The sequence below is a fragment of the Halyomorpha halys genome, unplaced genomic scaffold (assembly GCF_000696795.3).
Source record: "Halyomorpha halys isolate HHAL.00 unplaced genomic scaffold, Hhal_1.1 Scaffold98.1, whole genome shotgun sequence".
Taxonomy (NCBI): Eukaryota; Metazoa; Arthropoda; class Insecta; order Hemiptera; family Pentatomidae; genus Halyomorpha; species Halyomorpha halys.
Genome location: NW_027107309.1, coordinates 1,255,711 through 1,272,708, shown reverse-complemented (window position 1 = coordinate 1,272,708; position 16,998 = coordinate 1,255,711). Strand labels below are relative to the sequence as shown.

At 29.7% G+C, this 16,998-nt stretch overlaps 1 protein-coding gene across 5 annotated transcripts in view; it reads left to right on the top strand.

The window, feature by feature from the left end:
• The window catches only part of LOC106677413 (dipeptidase 1), a 485,353-nt gene that overhangs the window by 453,329 nt on the left and 15,026 nt on the right, over window positions 1–16,998 (top strand). For all 5 annotated transcript variants that reach the window (XR_010842948.1, XR_010842947.1, XM_067045594.1 and 2 more), the window contains one exon: window positions 3,911–4,049. Coding sequence is in view for 3 of the 5 variants with exons in the window: in XM_067045594.1 (XP_066901695.1) it covers window positions 3,911–4,049 (139 nt within the window). In the remaining 2 variants the exon portion in view is untranslated. The remainder of the gene's footprint in view (window positions 1–3,910; window positions 4,050–16,998) is intronic.

The following is a 16,998-nucleotide window of genomic DNA, read 5'->3' as shown; positions in this document are numbered from 1 at the left end:
AAAATAAATCGCAAATCCTAAGGTTTAAAAATTCACAGTTACCAGATATATTTCAATGCAAAAATTTTGCAATTTTTAGTAGTAGTGGCTTCATGTTACACTGTGTAAACTTGCATCTTGGAAAATAAATTAGAAAGAAAAGTGAATATATACCGTATAAACTAATTTTCCCTTCTTTATTTTTTTCATAATTATATATTGATGTATATTTGTATATGATTATCCTAGTGTAATAGAATTTCTTCTGAAATCAGTTATCACATATGATTTTACTGATTTTAGGAGAAATCTGTCCTTCTTACGATAATCTTATACACACATTTCCGGGAAAAATAAAAATAAAATAGTATAGAAAAAATTAATCGTATCTTCATCATATAAATACATTTTTTAAAAATTCTAAATACACTTTAGGCATCAATAATACTATCAGAATTAAAAGAATGAAACTAAATTATATCTTCTTGGTGTGATGGGGAAGAACGCATTGGAATTTTCACGTGATTCGATTAAAACGTACTAATTCAATTCACTATGATGTTACTGTAATTTATCATAAACAGATGTTATTGTAAAGTCGAATTAATAACCTACGACATATAGCAATCTATGTGCAGCAATCATTTTTAAAATAAATAGGATAAAAAGAAAAAAGAAACTGAAATATTATGAACAATTCTCAAGCCAATCTTCACTTAATTTATTAATTATCACTTAATTTATTATATTATTAAATTACACGAACTTAGAGTGGAATATTATTTATAAAATATATCAAAATATTATTATAAAATATATTGTATATATATCAAAATATATACAGAGAGTATGAATCCTGCCTTAAACACTCTATTATTGTGTTGTTTTTTTTTTTGTTTTTTTTTTGGCGAAGCCGTAATTATATGATCTTACATTTTACGATCTGTGCCTTTTCTGGTATGTGAAATGGTATGCATTATATGTTAGTGGCTTTTACTCTATTTTCAATTTTTTTTTAAATTATTTTTAAGAAATAAAGTAAATTTATAATAAATAATAAAAATTGGGAAATGGATTTAGTTAGTTTTAGAATTCTTCACATCAATTACATACCGCAAATGTTTAAAATCAGTGAAAAGTAGTTCTCAAAAATCACATCGATTAGGTTTATCGTGATATTGACTATATCAGATTCATGGCGTACATTGCACAGTGCACTAGGAACGCAGTAGTGGGCAGTACACCTTGAATCTTTCTCCTGGATGATAGGAAGGGTGAGGAATAGGTTAGTTGATGTTTGCCGGTGCTTGGCCTAGCGAATAAATATTGAAGCTGTTTACATTAGCCAGCCGCACCGGGAATAGGAGGAGGGTCCGAATATGTTTACATACATTTACATGTGGGCTCGTAGCCGACCTCTCTGTTTAGCCTCCTCTTCGCCCGTCGTATCTTTTTACCTCAATTCTATTTTATTCTTCCCTCTTACTGATCCATATGACACTTGAGCATTCGTTTTGAAAGGATAATGGACATTTTTCGCTTATCATCTTTGAAAATGGAAAATTAACAAAGTTAAAAGCTTCAGTTATTCAGAAATCTTTAAAATCAACATTAATTTTTAGGTAATGTAATAATAATATTTACACAACTCATTTCCGTGAAGTAGTTATAATAATGAAACATATTGACCAAATTTAAGATACTAAAATTAAATTAAAATTTATAAAATAAACATTGAGGGGAGGGAAAGTCTTAGACTGAAAAAGGAAACTAATATTTAAATGTTAACATGTATATATACATAAAAAGAACATGTCCTTTTGTGGGACTTGTAGTTCTTGTTGGTCTTGACTGTTCTTGGGATTAGTTGTAGTACATTATAATATCGTGATTATACTATGTTATTATTATCATTATTACATTATATTATGTATGTCATTATTACTATAAAGCAAAAAATACAACAAATATTTACCATTTTAAAAACATGAGATTAAAACAGAAAATTACTTACGTCGCTTACTTCAGTACAACATTGAACATCTGATTCTTTTAGTTCATTTAACATTAATTCAATATTTTAAATTTAATAATAACGAAGAATTACTACAGAAGAGATTCTCACAAATGGTAATTAAAATATGAAATTGTTGGTTGAGTATTTTTCTTAGCACTTATTCACATATGTATGAAGAACAATGTCAAAAGCAGAAATAATAGCTATTGTTAGCACCACACATTGCATAATTTAATGTCACTTTTTTTTTTGTTCTAAAATTTATTAAATACTTCATTTTAATAGGGAATGTATAAAATTCCATATCTAATGAAGATTTCTGAAAAAATAATGCTATAAACCTTATTGAGTTGTGGGCATATGTATATTTATGTATATATTAGAAAAAAAAAGTATTATAAAATAAGTATAAGAGAGAGAAATATTTAAGGGGTGGAAAGTAGTGCCTTCAATTTCTCGTACCACGTAGCCTGCAATGCAGTTCAGCAAATAGGGTTTGAGTTCTCCGTCTAAAGGGGCTGTGGTCCAAGACGAGATCTGTTTAGTTCCTTCTATTTTATTCTTAAACGTACGTGCGTGAGTGTTAATGTCTTCATAACTAAAAGTTCTAACCTTTTCTGTATATCACGTTTCTTGCTGTTTGAGTACCTTATTTGATATTTCCTTACGGAAAAAAAGCTATAACTATATATGCCATTGTATATTCAAGTCATCACCCTAAATAATTGTAGGTAAGGTGTTGAATTACGAACGATGATCTGAAATATTTTCAATCTGTTAGTGTAATAACCTTAAACAAAAAAGATAATATTTCCTTTAACATTAAGTGTCTACAGTTTTTACTCTGTCATATTAACACTTAATATTAATTATATACTTAAAACAATATGTTAAATATTTAACAAATAACAAAGTTTTACTACACATCTCTTAGACATTATACACTTCCAAGTATTAATTCCAAAAACACTGATAGATCAAATGGATTTTGAAGAAACGTCCCTCATGTTAACTCCGTTCTGATATACGGACCCCACCTTCATTCCATTTCTTAAAATTAGAATGCAATATTTTATTCCCAGATACTAAAGAATAATTTAAATAACCCATAAATAGATAATGATTATTCTCTACGTCTTAACGGAATATTGGACTTTAGAATAAAAATAGACGTGGTTTTAATATTTTCGTTGTAGAGATTTTGTGCAAAACATAAAATTGACATGAATGAATTTCGAAAACCTGCATTTTATTACCAAATAATAGAATTACTCACAATTTATGTCAATAAATAATGCTGCTGTATGTAACCATTCATACCATATTTATAAGCTAGGAAACGTAAAATGAAAGAGGTAAATAATTAAGTTAAGGAAATTAAAGTTAAGTTAACATTTAATAAAAAACATTTTACAAAATTCGTACTTAGGAAAATAATACCCTCGTAGTACTCCAACTTTTAATAGTAGAGAACAAAACATAGTTTTATTGTATCGAATTGTAATATGCAACTACATTACATAGATTTTAATTATATGCCCGAAATTTATGTTAGTAAGAAATTAATTAGATCAATATACTTTAAGATAAATTTGACAAAAATCTATTTAAATTCTTTTAAGAAGAGTGTGGTGGGGAATACAAACATATTCTCATTTTCGGTTATTTTCTAATATGTCAGATTTCGCCTCTCTTAGATTTCTTGAGATAGTTGTTTGTTCTATAGTTTAGTCACTAGTGATTTTTAATCAAATTCTAGTTATTGATCAATATATTATATTATCATCAATGTATATAATATTATTGACTTTCAAATAGAAATTATACTTAACATGAATGTTTAAAAAAATACTCCACCTCATTTTCTATTTCTAGACCTTCTAATAATCGATTAATCTCATTTTGGTGTTCCAGGACTCCGAAGGGCTTAGAAGATGTGTCTAAGTACCCGGATCTGCTGGCAGCCCTTATGAAGGATCCCCAGTGGGGAGAGTTGCAAGTGAAGAAGTTGGCAGGGCTCAATCTTTTAAGGGTCTTCGCTAGGGCCGAACAGGTAAATTATATCAACTTTATGATAATAATATTCAAAATGAGTACCAAATATGTTTTTTTTCATCGAATTTTTTTCTTAAAATGATAAACTTTTGTATTGTATCGAAGGCCGTCGGAAGAAACGGGGATACGAACCATTATTTTAAAACAGTTTTGGAGTTTCAGGGTCAGAAATAAATGCATTCATTTATTTATTTGTTTTGCTTTACTTTGGGCACCTTTTTAGATAAATCAACCTGAAATTTAGAATTTAGGATTTTTAAGGCCAGAAAGTACATTCAGGTGATAGTGTTTTTCTGTCAATACTATTTTTGGTCTAATTTTGTTTGTCGTAGTTATTAACGTTTTGGTTTTAGCTAACTAGAATTTCCTTTAATTTGTCATGAAATCGTTTGCAGTGGGTTCATATGTCTTCGTTAACAGTTGGAATGTAAAGTTTAGTATGAAACGTTATGTTACTAAAATATCAAGGAGCTTTTTAAAAGTCTGAACATTGCTGTCTAAATTATTTGAATGTTTGAATCAGTTAAGCTCCTTTCTTAGAGTTTAAACGAGTCATTTATAAGATCCTGCTTTAGAATCTGAGAGGCATGTGTTGACTTTGTTAGAGCAATTGTCAAGATTACTTGTTGATTTGTATTATTATTATTATCATCTGTTTTTGTCACTATTGAGTATCTGAGGTCAGAGACCAGAAGTCCGACTACCTGCATATTTTTGAGTATTTTTTTTTAATTTTCACCTTAAGAAAACCGACTAAAGATCCCCTTTTAGCACCAACAGGCACCCCCTTACCATTCACGACTGCCAATGTTGATTTTGGTATGAGGTCATTGGTGGATATTATGAAAGGCGACACCTTCCAAATGGTATAGTTACTTCAACTGAGTTTCTCTCCCTTGATTATATACCGAAGTATTTAAATCCATTGATTACAAATAACTAAATTTCATAATCATGAGAGATAGTTGACCGTGGATGACTTATACGAGAAGATGGTTGGGGGTGCGGTCAAAATAAAACACAGTTGAAGTAACTTATTTAATCATGCTCTAATAAGTTATTTATTAACTAATAAGTTATAAATAAGTTACTTCAACTTATTTGTGTTTTATTTTGACAGCACCCCCAACCATCTTCTTCTCGTATAAGTCATCTACGGTCAACTATCTCTCATGATTATGAATCCTAATACACGGAGTCATTGACTCGATAACAACCACGAACCTACTTGCCGCAGTACCAGACCATACCGTCCAGACATCTTCAGCAACTTCTTCACACACCCAAGTCACCCCTTCTAGAACTTCAACATCTTTTTTTTTTTTTTTAATAATACTTTTTATTTATTGATAGATATTACAATCTGCCACACAATTGTGGGCAATAGGTAATAGTGATGAATGATCTCATACATAATAAAATTTAAAAAAAATAAATGAATAAAAAACTCTCTTAAAATATATAAAAACTAAAGAATAAACAAAATGAACATAATCAAACTATCTGTATGAAAAATAAAGAAATAAAATAAAATAATTATAAAATAATATAGTCTCTAGTCACATTTACACTCTAATTCAACATCTATCATCAATTATTCTTCTAAGCATTCTTCTTTTATTACTCAGACTTCTCTTAATATTTCCACTCCTGTTGTGCCTAATTTGTCATTCTCATTTTTCAAAACTTCTTATCCTAATCTCAAATCCCATTTAAACACCCTTTGTTCTCACTACAGACGCCTGGCCCATAATTTAGAACAACGTAATTTTTTTTTTACTCAAATGTCGCTCAAACTCACTTTTTCCTAAATCCACAAATAATTCCCTCACCCACATTTCTGTATCCAAACATCTTTATGTTAAGTTATTTTCCATTTCCTTCAAATTCCAAAAATCCCTCCTTAACTTAAATATTCGAGAAGTTCTTGGAAAAATCCACCACCTCAACCATAAAATTTTATCTCGGACCCATATCCTTAAAACCAATATGAGCGACATACACTTTAACAATCTTTGCACCACTATCTTCACCATTTTTAGAGGCACGATTAAATAAGTCACTTCAACTTATTTATGTTTTATTTTGACCACACCCCCAACCATTTTCTTCTCGTATAACTAAATTTCATTTAACGTTAGCTTTATAGACAACTGAATGAGGCTCAAAAATTGATGGGGTAGGGGGGGGGGAGATTGTTAGGATATCCTCATCGCTAAGCCGTTGCTATTAACGACAAGCTGCGGCTAATGAGTTCATTCAACCCTTCCCACTGTGTCACCTCCATCTCCTTATTAAGGAAACTAAATGGGGCTAAAATCAATTTAGTACCGCTTTTAATGTAATAATGAGACATCTAGTCTTCAAAATATCGGTTAGGTATTACTGTGGTATAAACTGTTCGTTAGTTCAAAAAGTAATAATATGTGGTTGAAAGGAAGGTGTAGAGTATTTTTAATGGATTTTTTTTTTATTCCGAGTCAATTTGTTGGTTTGAAATAGCAAATGAAGGACTCCGTGGTACATTAGGGGAATTTTGTATTAAATATGAAAAATCTCTGGAAAGTGCGATTGTTTTTAATTGAACTTTTTACCTGACCGAATATTTTTATATTCAATAAAATTTATTTCAATCTGAGAACCATTCCTCCAATACAAAATGAGCTATGTACGTCCATCAGTTACTGATAATACGATACAGCTCTTTAATTCCATCATCAAAATAAAAACAAAAAAAAATTGAAATCGACCCTTGTTTTGTAAAATATTCGTTTTAGGAGAAAAGACCATAAAACAAGAGAACAATGAATTTGAAGTAAATTTAATTAACTTTCATTTCAGGCCATGAGAGAATGATTAGTCCCAACGGTTTTTATTAAAAATGACAGATAACCAAAAATATTGAAAAGTAAATTAGGTAGAAAAAATTTTAATTACTAAATATTGATTTAATTCTTTATAAAAATAATAAATATAAAAACTGAAACCGTTATTTGATTTTTATATGTGTGATGACGCATAATTACAGTCCAAGAGGTTTTAACTAAACTGTTGTAAAAAGTTTATGAAATAAATTAATTCTTTATACCTTGTGCTCTCGGATTCCATTTTAGATTAATTATTTTTATTAGAATTTTATAATAAAAGTTTTTGTGAAAATGGACAAGATGGAGTATCCTGTTATCAAATATTTGTTTTTGAAAGATATTTCGCCTACGTAAATCAAAGATGAGTTGGATTATGTTTATGAAGACTCTGCACCATCATTTGCCACAGTGAAATTTTTTGCAGCTGAATTTAAACGTGGCCGTTTAAAAAGCTTGGGAGAGGATGATCGTTCGGGACGTCCAAAAACTGTAACTACTGACGAAAACATTGCCAAAGTTCCATTTGGTGCTAAACGACCGCCGAATTAAAGTGAGAAAGATAGCAGAGGCTGTGAACGTGTTTGTTACATATTAAATCAACATTTAGATATGAGAAAGCTGGTCGCACGTTGGGTGCCGCGTTTGTTCCAACACACTGTTGGCGCAGTTCAGGCGCTATAAATCTGAGTTTTGGCACCGGTTAATTACTGTAGATGAAACTTAGATACACCATTATACGCCCGAAGAAAAATACAATCCAAACAGTGGACTGCAAAGGGTGAACCGACTGCAAATAAAGCAAAAACTTTTTCAGGTTTTTATTTTAGTTGACTATGTTCAAAACGAAAACCATTACAGGAGCATACTACGCATGATTACTTGACTAGCTGAAGGCAGAACTTGTGGAAAAACAGCCACATTTGCAGAAAAAGAAAATTCTGTTTTAGCAAGACAACGCACCGCCTCACACAACGGTGGATATTGTGAAAATCCACGAATTACGAACTGCTTGACCATCCGCCTTACCCACCAGATCTGGCCCCAAATGACTTCTTTTTGGTCCCTCATTTAAAAATTGCGCCCGGAGGAAAATGATTTTCATTAAATGACCAGGCAATCACCTTTATGGACAATTATTTTTCAGAGAAAAATTTTAACGGGTTACAGAGATGGGAGCAACGCTAGGAGAAATGTGTAGAGATACAAGGATACTATGTTGAATAATAAAAAAAGAATATTAGGAGAAATATCTTGTATGTTGTTGATATTAAATTTAATAAAGTTTAAGTTAAAATGTTTATTTTTTAGTAAAGTCTATATTTTTATTTGGACTATAGATTTGTGATGCTCTCTATATTTTTTTAGTTATATCGCATTTCTACTGACGTGATATTTCTGTTGACTTATTTTATGATAGTTTACAACGTCCAACTTACAACTGTTTTTATCTATTTATTTTTCCTCCTATGGTGTTTTTTTTTTAAATATTTGTGTACCTATATAAAAGTTAAATTTCTGCCAATTCGTCGCTTAAATTCAATATCTTCATGATATTTATGAACCGATTTCTTAATTTATCTTTTATATTAAATTTGTATCTACAAGGTATTACCTACTGTAATGTTAGATATATAATGTTCTTTAGTAATAATTGCAGATTCAACGGTCATAATTTCATAATTTCTTGTTATCATCCTTCGAACAAGTAAGCTGAATTAGAACATGGTTTGAAATAAATCTAAAACAATTGGCTTAGAAAAGCATTCCCACCAGCTTAAGTTTGTCCTTACTTTATTTTTCTCCTTAATTGATCTTTGAACTTACAATGGGTTCTCGTAGAAACCTGTTGATTGCAATTTATGGCCGACCGATTCTCTTAAAAAGACGTAATCGAATGGAGAGAGGTAATGAATATAATTAATTTTCTCAGAAAAAGTTTTTAATTTTTTTCTATCTAAAGGCTTTAGTTACTATTTGGCGTGTTCCCTTTTCGTAAAGAACATTTTTTTAGTAAAAATGGCTAAAAAATTACTAGCATGGTATAATTCTATTTTATTACTTGGTTTATTAATGAGAACAGTAATTTTGGAGTCCGAACTAGGTGTCAGAGTTGGGTAAAAGCTATAACTAACAACTAAAAACTAAAGCTAAATTAGTAGTAGTTGCACTGGAAACTAACTAATAAGAACTAAAAAATAATATAGTATACAAAAATCAAAAAAAAAAAAATTATGTTTTCTCAGGTCAATCGATTAATTTTAGATGTGATAAATATCGATTTTGTAATCTCGTTCTTGCGAATCGATTTATTTCAACACTTTTGGGCCCTTATATGTTTTCGGGGGTGCTGAAAATGATAAAAAAAAATTTTTTTGATCTCGCACTTGGGAATCGATTTAATCCTAAGATACATACATGTGTTAGAAATCTGAAAAGTTAAAAAAAAAAATTCACAAGCCCACGATCACTAAATCAATTTTGTTTTCATTTCTTAGGGGAGCTAATTCTGGCTAACTAAAACTATTTAGCTATTAGTTTGTACCTTAGTTTACTAAATATTAGCTAGCTAATGCTAGTGTTGAGTCTAAAATAGAAATGTGATGTTATATATTTATATAATTGACTGTATTATTTTAAATTATAAAAAACATGGTCAGGGGTGAGGTAAAAAACAAAACAAAAATAGTTTTTAACTGTTTATATCAAATATAATCAAATTAAATAAAATATCAATATCATATAATCATACCAAACGAAGTAAAATATATCAAATCTAGCAAATCAATAATTTTAACTATTTTTGTTTACTTGTGACCGCACCCCTGGCCATCTTCTTCATAGTTTAGAAATATAAAGGTTTAAAATTTTTGTAATGTTGTCTTGGCTTTGTATTTATTTACCATTCATAGGTGTAATTTTTATAAAATTTATTATTATGGATGTTAAAATGCGTTTAGGTACATTTCGTAAATAAATAATATAGTTTAGTAGATTAAAACATTATTCAAGAATTTATCTGAATTTTAGCTAAATCCGAACTATTGCCACTTTCATTCAGAAGAACTAAATTAGCAATAAACTACAGTTAAAAATTATATCCACAGATAAAACATCCGACACATAAATATATTTTTAATACAAAATTTTCTATTTCTTTTCGACTAAAACAAAATTCAACACTTCCGTTATCAGAAAGACTTTTATCGGCTATTGATTTTCTCAATAACGATTGGCAAATCCGAAAACAATCATCCACCATGGACCTTCCAACGTCCTAAAACTATTCTAGAGCTGTCCATTCTAGAGCCAGCAATACTCTAAAAATAATACTGAACCAGTTGAATATAAAGCCCACTTTTCTCGTCTAATTCAAAACATACCAGAATCCTATATAATCTATACAGACGGATCAATATCAGACCAATCAGCAGCATTTGTAACTAATGACTCAACGTACAAAATTAAACTCCACAAACAATGCAGCATATTTACTGCCGATCTCAATGCAATAGCAGCAGCACTTCACTTCTGTTTTTCTTTGAACCACAACAATATAACAATAATTACGTACTCATTAAGCTCGTTAAAAGGTTTAGGTTGTATGTATCCAAAGCATCCGAAAATTTCCTCCATCCATTTTTACTTAAACACTCTACACTATATGGGTCTGTCATTCCAAGCCACGTAGGAATCGCAGGGAATGAACTAGCCGATCACGCTGTAAGAGAAGCATTCGCGTTTCTGGGCTGTGGTAAAGTAATTTTAACTCCTTCAGAAATAAGCAAACCTCTTGAATAGGAAGTCGAAGATATTTGGCAATCTTTTTTGGAATGAAAGCCCAAGGAGTAAATTAAAAATTATTAAAAAGGATGTCAAGCCTTAGCAATCTCAAAGCCGTATAGAGGAAGTTGTACTGACCAGGCTGAGAATAGGTCACACGAGGCTCACCCACTCCTATCTTATTTCAAAAGAAACGCCTCCGAACTGCCAGTATTGCAACAACAATCTAACAATAAGCCATATTTTCCAACAATGCCCACATTTCACACCACACCTCAATAGCTTAGGACTAAACCCAGATATTTCAAAAACCCTCGGAGATGATGATAAAGCATTATAATTAGTATTTCCCTTTTTAAAATCAAAACATTTACTGACAATAATATAACATTGAACGGAAGAAAATAAAAGATAAAATAAAATAATTAAAAAATAAACAAATAAAAGCAAAATTAAAAAAAATATAAATGGCGTTGATGACCAATGAACTTTGGCGCCACTAAACAAAAACAAACAAGAATTAAAAAAAAAATAAATGTATTTTTTTTTATTATATTTGTTTGAATACAAATTGGAATGATGACTCTCACTTGTATATTTCTGTGGAAACTCAAATTCAAAATTTTTCACGATCACAATACCTTCCCTATATTTATATAGGTACTGGAAAATAAAAAAAAGAACTGGAAATCCTTTCCTCATTTCTTGAACTACGTTTGTAAGTCAATCATAATTGTATAATTTCACATCAACATCATTTAATACAATAGTAATTGCAATGAATTTGGAGTGCGATAGCAGCGTGGTACAGTACGATCCTATTAACACCAAGGACAACACAAGGGTTTGAATTCGGCTGGGTAGAAATTTGTTTTCTGTTACACTGTAGTCAGAGTTCTGTTACACTGTAGGTAGAGTCAACACTGTGGGTTCTGGAGCCATCCTCGGATCCACCCAGCCTCATTAATTGGATAAAAATCTGGCGGTCGAGCGTGATTCTGACCAAATCACCTCATTGCCCAACCGTTGGTCAAGTAACAGTTCTTTCTTACAAAGTGCTAATGAACCCGTGACCCTTCATAGATTGAAGCGGTACAGATTTTAATTTTTTTAAATTGCAATGAATTAAAATTTTTTTTTGTTTACTTATGATTTCGGTCCATAATAGTATTGAATAAAAATTTTAATTTTGAATTATATTTTTACATCAAGAAAAAATGTATTCGAGTTCAATATTTTTCAAATTATGCTTGAACATTTTTTTTTCTTTTTATAAATACATATTGGAATGATGATTCTCACTTGAGTGAAGAGATGGGAGTGATATCATGTATATTTCCATAAAATATTCATTCAAATAATTAAACCGATCTTAAATAAACATGCGGTTGTAATGTTGAAGTTGAGTAAGTCATACCATAATGATAAAAATAAATATGAAATATTGAATTCTCAAACTATAAAATGTCATCAAGAGTTTACTGGATTGTACAGGATGGATATAAAAAGTTTTTTACTTCACTTTTCAGGGTAAGCAGTTTTTTTGTGATTTCATTGAACTCTAATGGATGTCTGATACGACTGTATATTTCATATTGAAGGCCTCGTAAATTTCTCAGTACGTCTGTGACTAATTATTGGCACTAACGTGTACAGTAACATTCCTTTTTTTTGAAATTGTCAGTAAAATTTTTTTCTTGAAAATCTTAAGATCCAACAGACTTCATTAGCATATATATTACTGACTTCAGTATTCCCCTTGAGTATATGCCCTCCTATTCTGGAGTGTCATTTGACAGAATGTTAATAACAGTTATCAGAACGTGAAAGAAATAAAGACATGCCCAGAGTATATAAGAGAAAACCTTACACGCTGAATGATGCTTGAGCGGAATAATTAAGATTAAAACATAATCCTGTACCGTTCATTATCATAATTAAATAAACCCATCCTTAGCTATATAATTTTCATGTATATAATAAATTAGGACATAAAACGTCATAATGATAATTAGCAACCTAAACAGATGAATGTCGATCTTTTAGGCCTTCCTCACTTTTGAAATAAATTTTTAAAAAAGTTTTTTCTTTTTTTTAATTTCACTTGCATACGGAATATATAGTAAGGTGAAGAATTGCGATTTTGAAAAAATTCTAATCCGAGTTTCTAACAGAAATGCACTTAAGATCTTCTTAGTTTAATAACAATTGAGTCATGTAGGTGAACAGTGTAACCAAGAAACGAAAAGTTAAAACCACGTACTGATGGTAGATACATGCCAAGGATGTAATTGCGACTTTTTTTGCTTAAATTGACATTTTCTTTAAACTGGCTTAACGATTTTCATTAATTAACAATGCACAATAAAGTGGTCTTTAACATCAGATAGGTTATGACCATAGGAACTTTCTGATGTTAAAGAGCACTTTATTTAAATAGTCTGGCCGAGCACTGAACAATTAAATAATCTTTAATATCATTATTCTTAATTAAAATAGTCTGGCATGGTTTAAATATGGAGTTTATAAAAAAAAAAAAATCTCCCTCTAAAGTAACCTGAAGTTTTGTTTATTTGAAAAATTAAACATTTTTCATTGTTAGTTGTAATAAACTACAGATAAATACAATTTATTAAGCAATTTCCTAAATCAAAAAAGGAATAAAAAAGAGAGAATAAAAATACCGAGACCACGCCATCTTTCCTTATCGTATGACTTTTGTTAAACTTGTATTCTGGACCGAAAAAAATATATATTCCTTACTCTCACCTCGAGAAATCCTTAAAGACGAATTTTATTATAAAATAAAATAAAAAAATGTTGTCACAATTGTTGCCTTCCCTGGTATTTTTTTCATTTTATTCATTGTTATTTACAACTGTATAAAATTATCTACAACAAGTAAATTTGCTATTGGATATAAAATAACATGATACACACATGTGGAGAATCTACCCATGAATAGAACTCTAGTTACGTTATTAGAGAAGATGATCTCGGGCCATCTTCTTTTCAGACACCTAGGAGGATTATCAAGTACTGAACAAGCCAGGCTAGAAACAAATGACTTTAGGTCTTTAGGAAGTTTATCATGGAAGGATTGGTATCTGGTCCTGGCCAAATCGGCAACATATGGAATATTGAGGTCCTGATGGATGACTTGATTTGTGAAAGTAAGAAGCATTAAGAATTTTGGACGGTGAGGATTGGATACGAAAGGAATTCGATGGTTTAGTAGAGGCTCCGTATGTCCAGATAGGCCTTGTTATAGTCTTTTGTAATGGATTGGAAGTTTAGACCGTTTGTATAGTAAATGTTGTTATAGTACCTTGGGATTTAGATTTTTTTTTTTCGAAAATCGCAAAACTAGGGATACACAAGCCACTAATCTGTAAAAAATTCGGGAAGATATGCAAGGTGCTAAGAGAAAGTTGTGTGCACGCACAGCACCAAATTTTCATTATTGCGTAAAGTTATAGTATTTTCGCCGTAGGATTGATTACTTACTACACAATTAAACATGGCGAATCTCATGCAGTGTTGTTTGAACAACGTTTATGAAGTTTTATAGTCTTTTCCCATATTGATTGACGTTAGTAGCTACTAATCTGTTTCTATGGGACACAGCCTGATTTTGTAAAGTTTAAAGTATTCCACAATAAGCGCTTCTTACGCAAAAATAAGTTTTTATATAGGATTGCTGATTCCATTTTCTTTAAACTGGTTTAGCGATTTTCATGAATTAACAATGTGCAATAAAGTGGTCTTTAACATCAGATAGGTTATGAGCATAGGAATTTTCTAGTGTTAAAGAGCACTTTATTATTTAAATAGTCTGGCCGAGCTTAAATTCCGAATTTTAGAAAATGAAAGGTTTTAATTTTTTTTTTATTGATTTAAAATATTTATTCTTTTTCATTGTAAGTTGTTGTGTAATAGTACGAATAAATATAATGTATAAAATAATTTCGGAAATTAAATAAAGGAAAAAAAATAATATGTTAATGTTTCCATGAGTGTTATGACGTGGTAAATCTAAATACAATAATATTTCTCTAGGTTACTTTGTGTTGGTATGCATGGTTTAGTATATGTATTGTTTTTTTAAGTAAGTAAAGTTTATGGGTATGTAAAGAAAATTTGTGCCACTCTCTGATATTCATTATATACATTTGGAAAACAATATCTGATAAAATTTAAGTATGTTATCAGTAAAGAAAAGTTCCACTAAAACCTGTAATAATAAAATTAAAAAAAAAAAACTGTTCAAGCATAATTTGAAAAATACTGAACTTTTTGAGCCTGATTTTGTAAATTTTAAAGTCATCTACAGTAAGCGCTTCTTACGCAAAAATAATTTTTAATATAGGATTGCTGATTCCTTAAATAAGCGTTTAATAAACTCTCTTCAGCTCTATTCACTAATTGATTTTATTATTGCTAAACCTTTCAGTGACCATGAAAATAATGTAATCAAAATTTGGGAAATATTGGTTTAGCAGTTTTCACGCTTAGCGATAACAAAGGAAATGCGGTTTGGTCTGTTACATAATAGTCTTATTACATATAAATCGTGCACTGTGAGTATTACATTAAATAATAAATCAAAAAATTAGTTATTATATTAATTTTATTTCCTAACCTAATTTTCTGACGCCTGGAAAATAAAATAGTGTCAAACAATATGTATCTATTATGAATAAATAATAAAAAATCCATATACTTATATTTTTTAAATAAGCATTTGGTTTTCATTCTCTTTCGTCTTAACTTTAATCGGTTAATTGTGTGTGTACTATGGATTACCTTTACTAGTTTTAATTGGGCCTCTGGTCGTTCTTTTGAATAAATAAAAGTAATGGCCTCTCCTTCTGGTTCGCATTTACATTGCAGTTCCTCTCTACTCTTTCTACTTCCCTCTACTCTCTCTACTTCCCTCTTCTCTTTCTACTTCCCTTTACTCTTTTTCAGCCATGTTTATCTATGATAATAATCATTCCAGTGTCTTAAATAAGTCTATTAGCGTGCCCTTGTTATGTTACTTCAATCATACAAGTCAGCCTTACTTGTTTGCTAATAGCTTGCGTCTAAAAATGAGTGAAACCGTTTTTTTTTACGAATATTATCAGAGCAACTTACTCATAGAAATAATCATTTATATTCTATAAATAATAAACACGATAGTGAATGGGAAATCACTGTCAATTAAAAACGCTTTAATTCACTTTATGTGCTCATTGTCCTTCTACATTGACCAAACTTATATTTATTTTATTTATCTAACAGAATACATGGTTAGTTGTAATAAATGTTTATTTTTGTAAAAGTTTAGTTTCTTTACCTAAAATATTGTTTAATTCATATATCTTCGTGGATATATAGAGTGAGATATTTTTGTTTTCAAGTTAGTTGAAAAAAATAATTACCAGCAGATAAATACAAAATAATATAGAATTTTTTTTTATCATGAAAAATCCCCCAAAAAATACTTAGTAAATATGTTTCCATAATTTTTATGTATTTTATATAGTATATATTATAAATTATCTCAAGAGTATAATATAATTGAAAAAAACTATTGGAGTTATAAATATATAATAAATAATTGTTTACTGATAAAAGTTCTGTTTTAAATTAACCCAATGTAGATTTCCTACGGTCTTATAAATCACACTGCTCAAGCTGGGAAAAAAATGTTTTTTTCTTTTATTTTTATGTTTTAGTAACTCTGCTTTTAAAACTTCATACCCTTTACATTTTGTTAAATTTCAAGGAACTTAATTTAAAATATCCCATAAAGTCTAAGTGCTTTATCATAATTTTTTTTTTTTTTTTTTTTTTTTTTTTTTTGTAACCTTTGTTACCTCTTTCCTTTTACAGCTTATGTTGCAGTTCTTTATGTCTGTCTGTCGACATTTGCAAAATCTAACCTAACTAATAATAGATATTGAAAAACACGTTTTACTTCTATGAAATAATAATGTTAACCTTCATATGTTTCATATGTTTATAATGAACAACATTGATACTTAATAATTTATATGTTTATTGGATGTAATAATGTTGGATTGGTTGTTTAGTTACTTTTCATTAAGTCTTTACCAAAAAAAAAAAATATTTCTTCCGATAAAAATGACGTTATTTCTAGTACTAATTTCAGGAACGTCTCTGTTTTAATACAAAAACAAAGGAAATTACATAAACCAATAAGTTGTACATATTTAATTACTTTATTTCATCCTTCTACTACATTTTGTTAATTGGGATGCCATGATAATTACTGAAGGTTATTATCTATAT